At 35.1% G+C, this 16,789-nt stretch overlaps 1 protein-coding gene across 1 annotated transcript; it reads right to left on the reverse strand.

The window, feature by feature from the left end:
• Positions 1–9,305: 9,305 nt before the first annotated feature.
• LOC145663573 (ecdysteroid-regulated 16 kDa protein-like) lies at positions 9,306–16,260 on the reverse strand. The gene is made up of 4 exons (XM_081729684.1): positions 16,160–16,260; positions 15,768–15,869; positions 12,538–12,716; positions 9,306–9,423 (listed from the first exon to the last, which is right to left on the reverse strand). Exons 1-4 carry the CDS (start codon positions 16,230–16,232, stop codon positions 9,322–9,324), a joined length of 456 nt encoding a protein of 151 aa, XP_081585810.1. The 5' UTR covers positions 16,233–16,260; the 3' UTR covers positions 9,306–9,321.
• Positions 16,261–16,789: the final 529 nt, after the last annotated feature.

Here is a 16,789-nt window from a genome sequence, read left to right on the forward strand (position 1 = left end):
TCGTTTCAGTACATCGAGCTGCGTCAAACTTTGTTGGTTTGGTCACAGTATTCCAAGAAATAACATATTTATATACAAACTCATTTTTCACGCTGGCAGCCACATTGGATTACAGATTATACTCTTTGATATTTTGTGGATATCTACTATTAACCATAAACGTTCGCTTCTCCAACACCAGTGGTGTGAGCTGGATATGCGTTCGATACATAGTGCGGCATTTTGAACTCAGGATGTTGCGTTTTTGAACATTTTGCATATTTTAGTCACTTACTAATCAACATTAATGCCAAATTTGTTTTCGTAGCTTCAGCAGTTTGGTACGCTTATCCTTTCGATATAGGTTTGAAGCGGCCCTCTTGGATTCAAGGTGGCAATAGATTTTCAATTAAGCTTTTGTTTACATTTTGACCCACCGCAATTTTGGACAGGGTTGTCGTAGAAAGTCGAGATGCGTTCCGTCTTCTTTCACTTAACAACAGCTTTCAAACGATGTCCTACCTCTCTTGCCATTTGAAACTTTTTAGTTGGACCCCACCTGGGACCATGTGGGGACCCTGGGACAAGACGTTTTCACTATAATCGTTGTACTTTGAAAATAATGCCACACATCCTTTCCTGTTTCACATTTGTCTTACCGTTTCCGATTTATAGGGGTGGCCATGGACTTTTCAATTAAGTTTTCGTTTACACTTTGACACATCGCCATTTTGCAGAGGGTTGTTGTTGAGAGTCGAGACTTGCTGCATTTTCTTTCATTTTACAACAGCTTTCAAATGATGTGCCACTTAACCCCCCTTGCCATTTGAAAATTTTGAGTTGGACCCCGTCTGGGACCCTGCGGGGGACCCTGGGACAAAGTTTTTACCCCAAAAATGTTTGTCGTTGAAAATGATGGGAAACGTGTTGGCCGAGTTTTCCACTTACTCAACCGTTTTCAAAGAAATGACTCGGTTCAAACTATTATGCGAGGTAAATTTTTTGTAGTTCTTACATTACAAAATATGTTGTAACTCACGATATTCCGCTCGGTGGCACGTATAACTTGGGAATTCATCTAGTTATAACATATCAAATGGAAACACAATTGTCTCGTTCGGATTTCAGCGGAGCCACTGCGTGACCCTTCCTTGTAAGTATTGTGATTAAAAACAGTAACAACACTTAGGATAATTTTGTTAATTTCTATTTTGTCACAAACATTATATCAATAATTTCATGTTCACACAAGATATCACACTACATTCAGGCGGGAAGCATAATCAACTGGCAAGGTTACTCGCAACTTTTGCTGATAACGGTAAAGATTATCAAGCTTTAACATAGTGTGCAATGAGAAGTGATATTGGACAGTATAGTGTGATTGTGGACAGTATTTGCCTTCTCCATTCGAAACAAACAAAAGTGACATTTCTTTTTCCTTACCCAAGCAAATTAGGATACGAATACCTAATTAATATTTATTTCTTTTACATATTTTTTCTTTAATTTTGAATAAATAAAAGCAATGCATGCCTTATTTACATACCTCATGTATTTTGTGAATGATTCGCTTCAATCTTGTTCCGCAGAAGCCATAGAAATTAGCAGGGAAATTAATATATGAGTATTTCCTAACATCATAACAAGTCTAAGGGAAGTATTTTGTTAATATTGCTCAAACAACCCTTTGATACAAGACGTACGTACGTACATGCCACCAAAGTTTACATTACAGTTGTATTTTCTTTCATGCTAATTGGAAAAACAAGAACATTTGTGTTGAATTCGTTTTAGAATCCAGGAAAATTTTATCTTTCTACGTTTGTGGATCTCTTTCTCATACAGAAGTATCTTCTATTGTTTCCATGTAAGCATTTAATTTTTTTCAGTAAGGACAAAATCACCCATGATCATTCAAACATACAGCGATATTAACTCGTATTTCTGCAAACAATCATTCGTCGAATTGTAGTTCAGTCTTACGACAGCCAGATTTTAAATTCACAGAACTTAGCATGGCAATTACTATTACAGAAGTTTATTCCTGTCTTCACTTAGGAACTAGTATGTGCCCTATCCAAAAATGCGTGTTTCAGAATCCTGAGGTGCTTCCACAACATTTTTTATAGAGGGAATTTGACTACGGGCCTATGATTCACAGTACTCTCCAACTACCTCCATAAAAATTCTTGCGTGAGTACCTTAGAAGTATAAAACATGTATTTTTGGATAGTGAAGTCTTGACCCGACTACAGTAGGTCCCACAGTTTTGGAGCTATCATCATCATCATCATCATAGGTATTCTGCCTTTATTGGCAGGTCACTTGCCGCAGCTGAGAAGCTTCCATGCTCCACGGTTCTCCGCTAACCTTTTCGTCTTCGCGTATGATCTTTCTGTTTTAATATCAGCCATTAATTGTAGTCTCCTTCGCTTCCTCCCTCTCTTTCCCGCCACCATACCATCTAGGACGTCCCTCATGATACAATCTCTTCTTAGACAATGTCCCAACCAGTTTCTCTTCCTCTTCCTAATAATATCTAAAAGTGTTCTTTTCTTACCCACCATTTCTAACTCTCTTATTCGTTTTCCGCTCTACCCAACTAATTCTTTCCATTCTTCTCCACACCCACATTTTGAAGGCTTCCAGTCGATTTTCGACACCTTTACGTAATGTCCACGTTTCCGCCCCATACAGTACAACACTCCACACGAAGCATTTTATGAGTCTTTTTCTAAACTCTTTATTCAAGGTCCCACAAAACAGACTTTTCTTCCTCCTAAAGGCTTCTTTCGCCATTCCTATCTTTGCTTTTATTTCACGTTCGCATTTCATATCATTACTAAGAATACTACCCAGGTATCGAAAACTATTCACTTGTTCTATTTTCTCCCCTCCTACTTTTATATTTGACACAGACCCCTTCGTTCCAATCACCATGGCTTTTGTCTTTCTAACATTTACTTTCATCGCATATTCTTCAAATCTCTTTCTCATTTTTTCTAACATTTTATTGATTTTCTTTTCAGATTCTGCAAGAAGCGCCATATCGTCTGCAAATCTTATGCATCTAATCATTCTACCTCCTACCGAGGTGCCATCATCATCATGTAGGCTCTTTTTCACTATCTCTTCTAGATAGACATTAAATAGTGTTGGGGAGAGGCAGCATCCTTGTCGAACTCCCCTTCCAATTGCACTCTCTTCCGTCAGTTCTTCCCCTATCCTAACACTTACTTGTTGGTTCATGTATAAGTTTCTTATGAATCTTCTATCTTTCCATTCCAACCCTATCTTTGTTAGAACTTCCAACAACAATTCCTAATTCACGCGGTTAAAAGCCTTTTCTAGATCAATAAATACAACATACACCTCTTTCACTTTTTCTATAAATCTTTCACTGATCGCCCTTAATAATCCAATAGCATCTCTTGTGCCCTTGCCTCTTCTGAACCCGATTTGCTCCTTCTCAACATCTTTATTTGTTCTTTCATATAACCTTCTCTTCAGTATTCGGAGCAGAATTTTAGCTGCATGAGATATGAGACTAATAGTTCTATAATCCTCACATCTCTTTGGGTTCGATTTCTTTGCCATCGGTATCATGATCGTTTTCAGAGTCTTTTGGCCATTCTCCTGATTCATATATTTCATTGCATAGTCGCAACAATTCTTTCTTTCCCTTGTCTCCTATATTTTTAATGAATTCGATTGGTATGTTATCTATTCCGGTTGCCTTTCCATTCCTAATATCTGATATAGCCTTTTCAAACTCATCCCGAAAAATACTAAATCCTTTATCATCCTCGCCTACTTCATTTTCTACTTCAACATTAAGGCTACACGGTCTATCCCTACTCTCATATAAGTCTTCAACGTATTCTTTACACCTTTCTATGACCTCATTTCTCTCGCTGACTACCTTCCCATTCTTATTTTCTACTGCCATCATAATATCCCCTTGTTTCCTCCGAAATTCCATAGATTTCACCTCCTTATACATTTCCTCATATTTCCCAACTCTTTCTCATTCTTCTATGTCCTCGCATTTTCTTTTGTAAAACTCTTCCCTCGCTCTGTCTGTTTCTCTTCGTAATTCATTATTTAACTTTCTGTACATCTTTCTTCCCTCTTCTGTATCAACCTGTTTCCACATCTTCCTCTCCCTCATTTTCTGCAACATCTGCTCTGTAACCCATGTTTTTTTTTAGCAGTTTTGTGTTCGCGGTAACCTACTGCTTCTTCTGCAGCCTGCTGCAAGCAACGTTTAATATGTTCCCACTGTGTGTTACTACCTGCGCCTATCCTTTCCTCGTTTGAACATTTTTCTTCGAATTTTTCAACGAAAAGATTTCTTATTTCCTCGTTTTTCAACTTTTCAGTATTCAACACTTTGTTACCTACTTTTCTTCTGCCTACATTTTTCAGTTGAATATCTACTTTGGCCAGCACAAGATTATGATCAGAGAAAATATCAGCCCCGGGAAGGGTCTTCGCGTTCTTTGAGCTATTCCGATACCTGTCCTGAATCATAACGTAGTCTATCTGATATCATCCGCCGTCTATTGGTGATTTCCATGTATATCTTCTTCTCTTGTGCTGATTGAACCAAGTGTTCCCCATTACTAGTGAATTCTGTCTACAGAAATTTACTAGTCCCTCTTCCCTTTCATTTCTTTCGCCTAAACCATATTTGCCTACGATACTACCTTCCTGTTTTTCTCCCACAACTGCATTGAAATCTCCCATTAGAATTATGAATGCACCCTTCTTCTCCCTATCTATAATTTCTTCTATTTTCTCATAATTTTTCTCTACTTCTTCATTTGCATGCGAAGTCGTCGATGCATATGTCTGTATCACCACTAGATCCTTCGTTTTCTCTTTAAGTCTTAACATCATAACTCTAACTAACTAACTAACTAACTCTATGGCCTATGAAACCCGGAGGTTCAATGCCGCGTTCACAAAAGCTCTCCACTGACTTCTATCCTTAGCTAACTGCATCCAGTTTCTACTTGGTATTCCAATCTCTGCGAGATCCATCTTAATATTGTCCTCCCATCTGCGCCTAGGTCTTCCTAATGGTCGTTTTCTGATTGGTCTTCCAGTCAAGACTTTAAAAGCGTTTCTACTTTCTTTCATCCTAGCTACATGACCCGCCCTCCTAAGCCTCCTAGACTTAAAGACCCTAACAATGTTGGGTAAACCATATAAATTATGTAGTTCCTCGTTATGAAGTTTCCGCCATTCCCCATTCCCGTTCCTCTTGGGTCCGAATATTCGTCTCAGGATCTTGTTCTCAAATACTTTCAGTCTATGTTCTTCCCTCAGAGTAAGTGACCATGTTTCGCAGCCATACAGTACAACAGGTATAATTATCGTTTTGTATATTTTAAGCTTCAAATTCCTCGACAGAATTCGCGACGACAAGAGAGTTTGAACCGAACAGTAACACGAATTCCCTGCTTTTAGTCGACATTTAATTTCTTCGTGAATATGATTTTCCTCTGTTAGTATTGATCCTAGATATTTAAACTATCCACTTTATCAAAAGTATTATTTAATATTTTAACGCATCCATAATTTGCTGGATTCCGGTCCCGACGCACATCCATGTATTTAGTTTTCACTGCATTTACTTCTAAACCCATGGCCCTGCAAGCGTTTAATAAGATCTCTGCATTTATTTCTATTGTTCTCCTATCATCCCCTATTAAATTTACATCATCAGCATATGCCATAACCTGGTGAATACCGTTCAACTCTAGGCCCTGGTTGCTATCTTTGATTTTCCTTATAGCGTATTCCAGAACAAAGTTAAATAATAATGGCGACATCGCATCTCCTTGTTTCAGGCCATTTTCGACGTGAAAGCTCGTGGACAAAAATTTTCCTACCCGGACTTTATTTTGGGATTCATTTAAACATATCTTAATTAATCTAATTAGCTTCCTCGGTATTCAAAGTTATGTAAGGACGTTGTATAATGTTTCTCTCCTAACCGAGTCGTACAGCTTTCTAAAATCAATAAATAGTTGATGTACCGGGGTATTGTATTCCCACTTTTTTTCGAGTATTTGGCGAATGGTAAATATTTGGTCGATAGTTGATCGATTTCGTCTAAATCCGCACTCATAATCTCCAATAATTTCATCTGCGTATGCCGTCAGTCTTGCTAACAGAATATTTGAAAGGATTTTATAGGATGTTGACAGAAGAGAAATGCCTCGATAATTATTACAGTCAGTTTTGTCGCCTTTCTTGTGAATTGGAACAATGATTGATTCTTTCCACTCTTGTGGCAATTCTTCCTTGTCCCAGATAAGGAGAATGAGTTTGTGTACCTTGTTCCACAATTTTTCGCCTCCAGCTAAGATTAACTCAGCCGGAATTTCATCTACACCCGGAGATTTGTGTTTCTTTAATTTCTTTATAGCGGTTTCTACTTCTATTCGGTTGGGTTCTGGAATATACGGTTCTGCGGTGTGTATCACCTTTTCTCCACGCACACTAGTTTTTGGTTGCGTGTTAAGCAATCATCAAAGACATCTTTCCATCTATTTAAGATGCTATCCGTGTCAGTAAGAACTGTACCGTCAGATTTCTTTAATATATAAGCACGAGGTTGATAGAGTTTCTTAAATTCGTTGATTCCCTTATACATGTCCCGAATGTTTTTATTTTTACTATTATCTTCAAGTTCCTTAATTTTAGCTTTCAGAAAATCGCGTTTCTTTGTTCTAAAAGTTTTGGAAGTTTCCCGCCTGATATCTGCGAAATTTTGTGTAGTTATTTCATCCGGATTTTGTAGCCAGCGTAATTTTGCCTGTTTTCTCTTCTCTGCTAGTTTTATGCATTCCTGGTCGAACCATGGTTTGTTCCTACGTATTTCCGCGTGTCCCAATTTTTCTTTTGCTGAAATTTTAATGCTATCTCTAATTTCAATCCAGGTATCCTCAACACTAGTGCCCTCCGAATCTTCTAAGGCCGAGAATCTATTCGAAACTTCAATCTGGCATTTCTCTCTTACCTGGCTCTCATCTAATTTCTTTAAATTGAATCTCTCCGTTTTCGGACAATGAATATTACCTTTATTCAACGATAACCTCTCTCGTATTATCGCTGCTACCAGGTAGTGGTCAGTGTCACGATCAGCCCCTCTAAACGATCGGACATCAATTATGCTAGATTGCCTTCTTCTATCTACTAAAACTTGATCAATTTGATCAAACGTGATCAAACGAACATCATAACTCTATCATCAATAAATTCTACTTTTACTACCTTCTCCTTTAAGCGCTTTCCAAGAATTATTCCTACGCCATTATGACCGCCCTTTTCATTACCTGAGTAAAACATTCTATATCCTTCGCTGTTCAATACCCCATTATCTTCACATCTAACTTCACAAACGCCTACCAAATCTAAATTATTTTGTTTCGTTTCTTCTTTAAGATTTTCTAATTTTCCTCCCTGTAACATAGGACGTACGTTCCATGTCCCTATCGTAAACCTTTTGCTCTTCCCTGTCTTTCTTTCTCTGTCTGTTTTCCCCTCATTATTATTTTCTCGTCCAATAGTCCTTCCCAAGCCATCCCCCTCCCGGAGATCCGAATGGGGGGATATTTTACCTCCGGAACTACATTTTGACCTGCGAAAGACCATTGTTCATATGTTCTATTTTTTGCTGGCAGCAAACTAGGGAAAATAGAGTGGTAGTTCCCGTTGCCTTCCACCCCGCAGTATCCCAGCCGTTAAAGTCACTCTGACCACGCCTGGGACTAATGTCCAAGTTGCCGTACCAATCACTATGATTTCCGCCAACTTGGCTACTGGAGAACTGCTGCCTTCTCCCAGAACACTCTTCGTCTGGCTACTTCATTTAGACCAATTCGGTAGGGGTGGCCCTTCTGGTAGTGAACTACCACCGAGACAGCTCTAAATTTCACACAATCCTCCCCACCCGATACATAAGTGTCTTCGTAAAGGTGGTGTTTATCGGGGAGGTTTGGAGCTATGGATCTTTAGAATTCATTTTTTCATGTTTTCGGCTGCCTATAACACGTAAACGATGGGGTTTTTTGCCTTATGTTTATTGGAACCTTTTTGTTTGTTTTGATCTCAGGAATCACTCCTCTGCTTTTGTACAAGGAATTTAGCGCCATACTATATATATATATATATATATATATATATATATATATATATATATATATATATATATATATAAAACTACATGAGCTGACATAAATTATTTCGGACAACTTTCTGTAAGGCTACAATGACTAAATTCGGCATGATTGTAGCTTTCCTGAAGTAACCCACAGAAAAATTGCCAAAAGTGAATATTTTTAATTTTTAGGGGGTCTTAAGAGGGGATGAAGAATTTCCCTTTGTTATTTAAAGGACCTTTTTTTGGACCTATAATCTCCTGTTTTAAATACTTAGAATTGGAATAAAAACTTGAAATTCGGTATGCTTGTACGTTTTCATTAGCACTACCTAAGTAAATCAGTAAAAATAAAAAAATAAAAATAACTTTAGAGTGGTTTTATAGGGAACTGAAAAATCTTTCCCGTGTTATTTATATGAATCATCTTTTACACGCCCAAATTATTGGGCATTTCGTGTAGATCTACAATGATTAAATTTGGCATGATTGTAGCTTTTCGGGACAAACCCCCAGGAAAATTGCCAAAAGTGAATATTTTTAATTTTTAGGGGGTCTAAAGAGGGGATGAAGAATTTCCGCATGTTATGTAATGGGCCTTTTTGGACCTATAATCTCATAACACAAATGACTATAAATGTAGAACAAATTTTAAATATTAATACCCTTAGAACTGATCTGTATTTAGTTTGTAGACCGCTGCCTTATAAAAGTTGACAACTATCGAGAATCATTGCTATCGGCTCAAGGTCGGCACTCTTACTAATTCTTTAAGATGAAGTTAAAGGGCTGGTAAGAATTAATGACCTCTGTTTCGTTAACGACGTTATGAATTAACGACAAACCCTTAGATATATATATAAATGATGAATTTTTGCATGATCGAAATATTGACAGAGGGTAATGTTTGACATACTCGGCGATATCACAAGACTATCTGTGCTACTAACTCATCGTTAAGATACTTTTCTTTTTTCAAATGATACTACGTCAAGTTATTACACATTTCAAATCTGCATATTGAACGAAAACTTACAATGCCTCATTCACTGTTACAGTTTTTTGAATTTGCTAATGAGAAGATAAGTATTTTCAGAATAAATAAAAGTCAATGAATAAATCTTATTTAAGTTGAAATGAAGTGTTTACCGTTTGTAATATTTATTTTAGTTGATTTCAGAGTTTGCTAAGGAAACAATAAACTGAACACAAACAATATTAATATTATTACTTTCATCTTCCAACTTCCAAATTATTATTGCCCCAACCTGTGAAGAGAACAAAATGAAATTATATTGTTAGTCCATTTATTTATGTAATTAATTCATATTGTACATTAATTAGAATTTACAAATATCTATTAAATACAAACGAAGCAAATCTTACGATGTACATACAAAAGTTTATGGGGAGATTTTTAATAAGTTTTACATGATTCTGAAAGCTCGTGCTTGCTATTTTCTTAATGGTTTTTCGGTTATGAAGTTTAAGATGAAAGGAATAGTAAATAATTCAGAACAGTAGTTTCATTCTTCCCACTTTCCCTCAATATACTTAATGTTTTATATTATTTATCATCATGTTATGTTACCCATTTATGCTAACAGGCAAACGCTAATAAGTATGTCCAATTTTTAGCTTTGAACATCCGTTAAACAATAAAAAATACATAGCTAACAATTGTCTTAGAATTTCTCTGTTTTGAAACTGAGAATGATCAAAGTTTATAAATATAAATTTTATGACGTTTATTTAAGAGAGAATGGAAAGGTGGGATTGGGTGGTCTCGGTTTTCTTTCGATTTCAGGTTCGGAAGTACGAATAGATGTGTGGAATCTACGCTACTATTGTATATCTGAAATGTGAGTATTTAAACAACATCTACATATTTCCTACACATTTATTATTGTTGTATTTTTAAACTACAGACATATCAAAAGGAAGTGAACACCGGGATACCTCCCTTATCTTGCGACTGAAAAGTGCACTAAGACACAATTTTCCAAAACATTTACCAATATTACAACTAAAACCAGTCACCAGGATAGATGTTTCCTACATATTGTATTAGTTGGACTTGAAAATAGTAATAGGGTAAGGACTAGATCTTGTATTTCACCCTCTTAGATGTGCATACATATATATATATATATATATTTGTTGAACAAGTTCCCAGATACAGCATAATTGTGCCATTTTACACAGGGAAATGTCAACAAGCGGGAAAAAAAGAAAAAAAGAAAAAGAATTAAAAAAATAAAGAACAACAGTAACATCAATAGTATTAACAAAGAGTGCACAAGTAATATTACTTAGCCAGCACGCGTTTTATTGCTCTTTCAAACACCGGGTAGCTCGAAAAAATGTCCTCCTCACTTGTTAGATTATTATAATAGTTGGGTACTCGATGAAAAAGAGACCTCTGGATAATTGTCAACCTGGGGCGTGCAAGATGGAATAGGTGGGTATTCCGGGTTTTGCGGGAAGGTACATGTAAGGATAGTTGTTGAATTAGGGTTTCTGCTCTTAGGTTTCCATGTACAATCTTATGAAGAAGCTTCAAATCAGAGTTATTTCTGCGTATTTCCGGCGTCTGGATATTAAGATATCGCAAAATTTCCTCCTTATGTAATATTCGAAGTGCGGGAACACGAAAACGTACTATTGCAATAAAGAAATTGAGAACAGACTCAAGTCTAGAGAGATGTGTAGGTGCGGCCATGGCCCATATGGGAGAGCAGTATTCGATCTTGGATGCTATTAGAGTTTTATAGAATGTTGTTAATGATGCCACAGTACGTAGTTCAGTGAATCGGTAAAGAAGCCCCAGCATACGCATTGATTTCTTAACTATTGAGGAGATGTGGTCAGAGAACGAGAGTTCCGAATCAAAGATGACACCAAGATCATTATGACTGGCAGAATGTATTATAGGGGAATCGTTAATATGGTATTTGGAGGGAACAGGAGACTTTTTCAGAGTAATTGTAATACCGTCACATTTCTTACTGTTAAGTTTGAATTGCCACATTTCACACCAGTCTACAAGATAATTTATGTCTTCCTGTAGGGCAATCGTGTCATGGAAACATGATATTTCTCTATATAATTTGCAATCGTCAGCAAAAAGCAAAAGGCCACTAGGATTAACTGATAGGTGAGAGTAGAGATCGTCCATATACAGGACAAATAACAGGGGCCCTAGTACGCTTCCCTGAGATACCATACATTATTTTATTTATTTGTTTACATTAATCACGAAAGTTTGGATTGAGAGCATCTGTTCTATTTCGAAAGTAAGTAAAACAAATCTCCAAGTGCAATAACGAAGAATTGTATCATTGTTAGGCTCGTACTGTACATTTCCCTATATTAATTTGGAGAGCGAAGTTCTCCTGATATTCTTTCTGCTTGAGTTGTAGAAAATGGACATTTTTATTCCGTCGGGATTATTATTATCAAGGCCAGGTTTGTATTTGATTAAAGTGACAAAAGCATGCCACATAAAAAATACAAATATATATGAATATATACAAAAACATGCAAAACTAAAATATACCAAAAAATCTGATTTTGAAGTGGAATGTTCGTAAATTACTAGAATTCGCTTTACGTTGTAGAGAAGTGTTCCTAACCAATTTATATTTTGAATCATATTTCTTTAGTTTAAAAGGAAAACACAATTTCCTAATGAAGAAAAATACGAACTTCTAAAAATTTGTACTCACAAAGTACAAAATCGTATTAACACCATCCCTTAACATGTCTGAAATTTAACATGCAAAGAACTTAAAATTGTTTGTGGTCATATGCATCTAGAAATTCTGATGATGTTGAACTTTGATTTCAATTTCTATACAGTCAAATGTAACTGTTTGATCCTCCATGTATGGATCCATCTAAGAAGATGGAAGCTATTCTTATCTCATAGAATACACAACAGGAGCATATTTAAGTACACTAACATGTAGTTTTGATGAAACATTGCTTATTCGAACTAGTCACCCCCAACGTATAAAGATATGATGAAATTTAGAAATCTAAGTATAATTGTTCTGGGTGTTATTAGGTGTTATTCATGCTTGTATAACGCAGAAACTGATCCTTATTATCATTTACTATTTGAGTGAAAGTAATAAGACAAATCGAAATTTTCCTGTTGGATATTCTGGTAATTTAAATATATATGAGTTTCAACTGTCCATTCTTAATGAGTAATAACTGGAATACAAATCTTGAAGTTATCATTTGAAACATAAACTTTAGGAGAATTTCAACCTATTGTCCAATTTCAGTGTATTATTCGAAGGTATTAGTTTGGGTGTTGCGTTTACACTGTAAAAAAATAACATTTTATGTTTTAGATAGTATATTGTACTTACTGGAAGAATGTTACCATCAATTACGAATTCTGCGTTGTAGGTCACAGATTGTCCTTCCAATATAGGACAACTCTGATTCAAAGATTCACAAGCGTCTTCTGGTGTCACTTTGACAGGAACAAAGAATGCGCCGTAAATGTTAACAACCACATCTGGAGTTAATTCCGTCGTATTCTGAGCTGCAAAAATACAAGTCATCATTCCGGACATTAAGCCTAAATTAACTTAGTCTCTTTAGCCGCCTTCCAGCAAAGTGCGGGGTTATATGCAGATGCTTGAGAATTGTATAATGTGGTGTTATGAATATACAATGTAATACTCAATGCTGTATATACTGTATTAATGCACTTGTATGGAATTGTATTTATGCACTTGTATTGGTGTAAATTTCACTGTGTATTAATGAGTTCACTATTTTTAACTTAATAGATTAACACAATGTGTTCAGTGATACAAGTAACTTTTATGCTCTTGTTTATGCTTTAATACCAATTGTAGGTATTCCTACAAGTCAAAGGATAATGGATTGAATAGGTTCTGATATGAACTAGTTAACAACTGGTTATTAAGATTAACAATTGCTATTAAAGATATATCTCGTAACTCATTTTATTCATTCACTTTAATTCTCATTACCAGAGTGGCTACCGTAAGAAATATCCAATATCGATATTTAAGCATTTTTTACTTATGCTTATATCACAACTAAAACAATATTTCAGTTCAAACTTGAATTTGACTCACCTTACAGGAAGGTCTATGACTATACACTTTAAATCGTGGTGTTACTTGTAAATGCAATCAAAACAATGTGTAATGGAGGATATCAAAATTTGACTATAAAATGCAGACATAGCATGAGGACTGTCTGTGAAAAGAATAACTTTGCAACACTGAATTATAAATGTGATATTTAACTTTTCGATTGATAACAAACATTAAATATGTAATAACGTAGTGCCATATGAAAGTGTAACTTTGTTGGGTTTGCAACAGTGTTATCCTAATGGTATAACAAATTATGTTCAAGAATATTCCCTTGTCGATTTTTACATCGTACGCAATTTCCGAGTTCTTTGTTTATTAGGTTAAAAGTTGCGGATGTATTAAGCTAAATGATCAACCTTACATATATATCTAAATCAATCAATCAATCAATCAATCAATCAATCAATCAATCAATCAATCAATCAATCAATCAATCAATCAATCTATCTATCTATCTATCTATCTATCTATCTATCTATCTATCTATCTATCTATCTATCTATGTGTGTGTGTGTGTGTGTGTGTTTCTTTCAGTAGGTTTCATGAAACAAGGTGTTTTAAAAATTTAGTCCTTTTCGGTGTAATTCTGATGAAGACAACGCAGTATTTTAAGGAATGCTGATACGAATGTACTCTGTGACTAAATTTCACGCTACAAAAACTTCTCTTCGTATTTATTTTAAGAATTTTAAACTTCCAAACTATGCTATTCATAAGTATCGGAAGTCGTAGAACGTTATCGTTCGTCAGTCTGTCGACAGGCACCAGAGCAAAAACTGTATGAGACATCAAGATGCGTTTTTTTGCAATCGACTAAACGTCCTAACAATAGATAACATCTTTTAGATTAACTCTCTATTAAAGCCAAGAAAGGCAGAAATAAACAATTTGCAGTTTCAACGTTGATCTTCATCGACAATATACAACCCACAAACGTTTTTTGAAATCAATTTACCGTCTTAAATAAACTTACCATAACCACCCGAATATTCTACCAAAAGCGGAAGTTGTTGAAATTTACTAATATTTCCAGTTTCAAAAGAGCAAAAACTGTAAGATATATCGAGAAGCGATTTTATGTGATCGATTTTGAATCTCGAGAAAGGTCTATCATTTCCCCAGGTATTACTATACTAAAACCAGAATGAGTAAAATTTACTAGACCTTTCGATTTGAGCGTTGATGATACATTATAAAAATGGTAACTGACAGGGACAATTTTTTCTTGAATTCAACCAGAGTTTTGAGAAAATACAGTATTTCCACCTATAACACTCTACTGAAATCAGAAGAGGTATAAATATCCAATATTGGCCTTCACAGAAGAAAATCGGTAATGGATAGCGACAAGCTGATATTTGTACTCGATTCAGCGTATCAAGACAAGATATCATGTCCACTCATGATACTCTATTAAAACCAGAAGAGGAAATATTTTTCCAGCATTTCCGGTTTAAATATTGATTGCCATATACCAAAAACTTTAATAGATAACGGCAAGTGATATCTTCCAATAGCTTCAACATTTCAAGAAAGCATACCATCTCTACTTCCATTACTATACTGAAACCGGAAGTGCTAAAATTTACTGCTATTTCCTGCATTAATAATAATTTTTATAGAGTAAGAACGGCAAAATATATCAAAAGCTGTGTTTATTTTCGAATTGATTTAGTTTTTAAGATTAGGTTCGATCTTCTCCATTAGGAGCATTGTGGCTCAGTGGTAGAGGGCTTACTTCTGATGCGTGGGGTTCCTGGTTCGATCTCCTGCCAAGTAAGTTTGTGGTGGACATCATGTCCGTGGGTTTAGTAGGGTAATTTCATTTCCTCCCACATTTTCAATCTACCAATTCTTCTTTCACCATTCAGTTGTCTAAATCATCCGTCTTCGTTAGCCTAACGGTTATAACGTGGGACGTTACACTGAATTTTATTTTCTCCATTAACATTCTATTTAGACAAGAAGTAGTAGAAACCAATCATTTCCAATTTGTACGAATAGAACAAAAACTATAATAAATAGTCACAACGCTTTTCTAAATCGATTGAACATCTCAAGAAATATTCCATCTTCACCTGCATTACTCTACTAAGACCGGCAGTGGTAGAGATATTTCACTCCAAAGGTTTCATCTCCTTGTGATCAGTTTAATATTGAATTCTCACAGTTTGGAAGTCAACCGCAGTTTCACAACTTGTGAAATGAAACTCACGTGTTTTATGGTTGTTCTTTATATCACGCAACAGTGTTTTTCTTTCTATTCTTTCAAGCAAAGTTGTAGCAAGTTAACTGACACTTCAAAATTCTCAATTATTGCACTATAAGTAGAGAATTTATTTAAAGATTCTCTGATGGAATTTTCTGAAGACTATAACTCAATTCTACTGAAACTACTTCTGTGTATATGTACTGTTTAGCTTCTAATAGTATTAAAAATCAATAGTATAATATTTACTTACTAGGCGTAAATGTAATACTAATATTTTTGCTTTCTCCTAATCTTATTGTGCATGAACTCTCTGTGCAGTTGTCGACCTCTACATTCTGGACTTCGGCTCTCTCTGAAATTAAATTACAATAATTAACAACTGAATAAAACTGCACAAGAAACTTCAATAAATCTACATATATTGTTATTGATAATGGATTGAATGCGTGCTTTGTATTCGTGTATTAGCAATTAAATAAATCATAAATAATACTAAATTTTATAATCAAGACAAGTTTGAATTTTCAATTTGCAAGCTTTCTTTATAAGATATTTTTGATAGTTGTTTGTCTACACATTATTATAGTAATGCATTATTATAATAAATTATGTTACAATAATTATTATGTTTCTTTTCCTTACCAGAACACTCTGAAAACGGTGTTGCATAACACGCATTAGCTAAAAGTGTAATCACTACTAGAAACCAAAACATTATATTTGATTTATTAGTTTTACCTCCACGATTTGTAAACTCATTTTGGGTATTGGTAACTGAAATTTTATCTTTGAATCCTAGATAATATTCTTATCAACTGACAAGCACTTCATTTAACAATTCTAATGATCATAGTTTACCACAATCATAAGATCAAAGGCTTGTAAGAAATAAACGTATTATCGTTTTTAATCTACGTATGCTATTATATAAAAGAGTCACTCATCAGCATTCAAGCGAAACAACTACTCACATAATTAAAACCGTGTATTTGGACAGAATTGCTCTTTTATCACAGAAACAAAGGATTATATTTTTAAATAATATTCTAATGGCGAAAAGAGGAGGTTCCAACGCTTAGCGTAAACTAGAGTACTTGCGAATCTCTTAAGATGTGAAGTTAGAACTCGGAATATAAACTTTTCATTAAAATTTAACCGAAATTGTGGTTAATAGTATCCCAAGAGTCACCCTTCTAAACGGAGGAAAGATGTATTTTTAATATTCAAATATTCTATTTCATATTCAGAAGATACAAAGGGGACAATTTCATA

The sequence above is a fragment of the Thermobia domestica genome, chromosome 11 (genome assembly GCF_964235325.1).
Source record: "Thermobia domestica chromosome 11, izTheDome1.hap1.1, whole genome shotgun sequence".
Taxonomy (NCBI): domain Eukaryota; kingdom Metazoa; phylum Arthropoda; class Insecta; order Zygentoma; family Lepismatidae; genus Thermobia; species Thermobia domestica.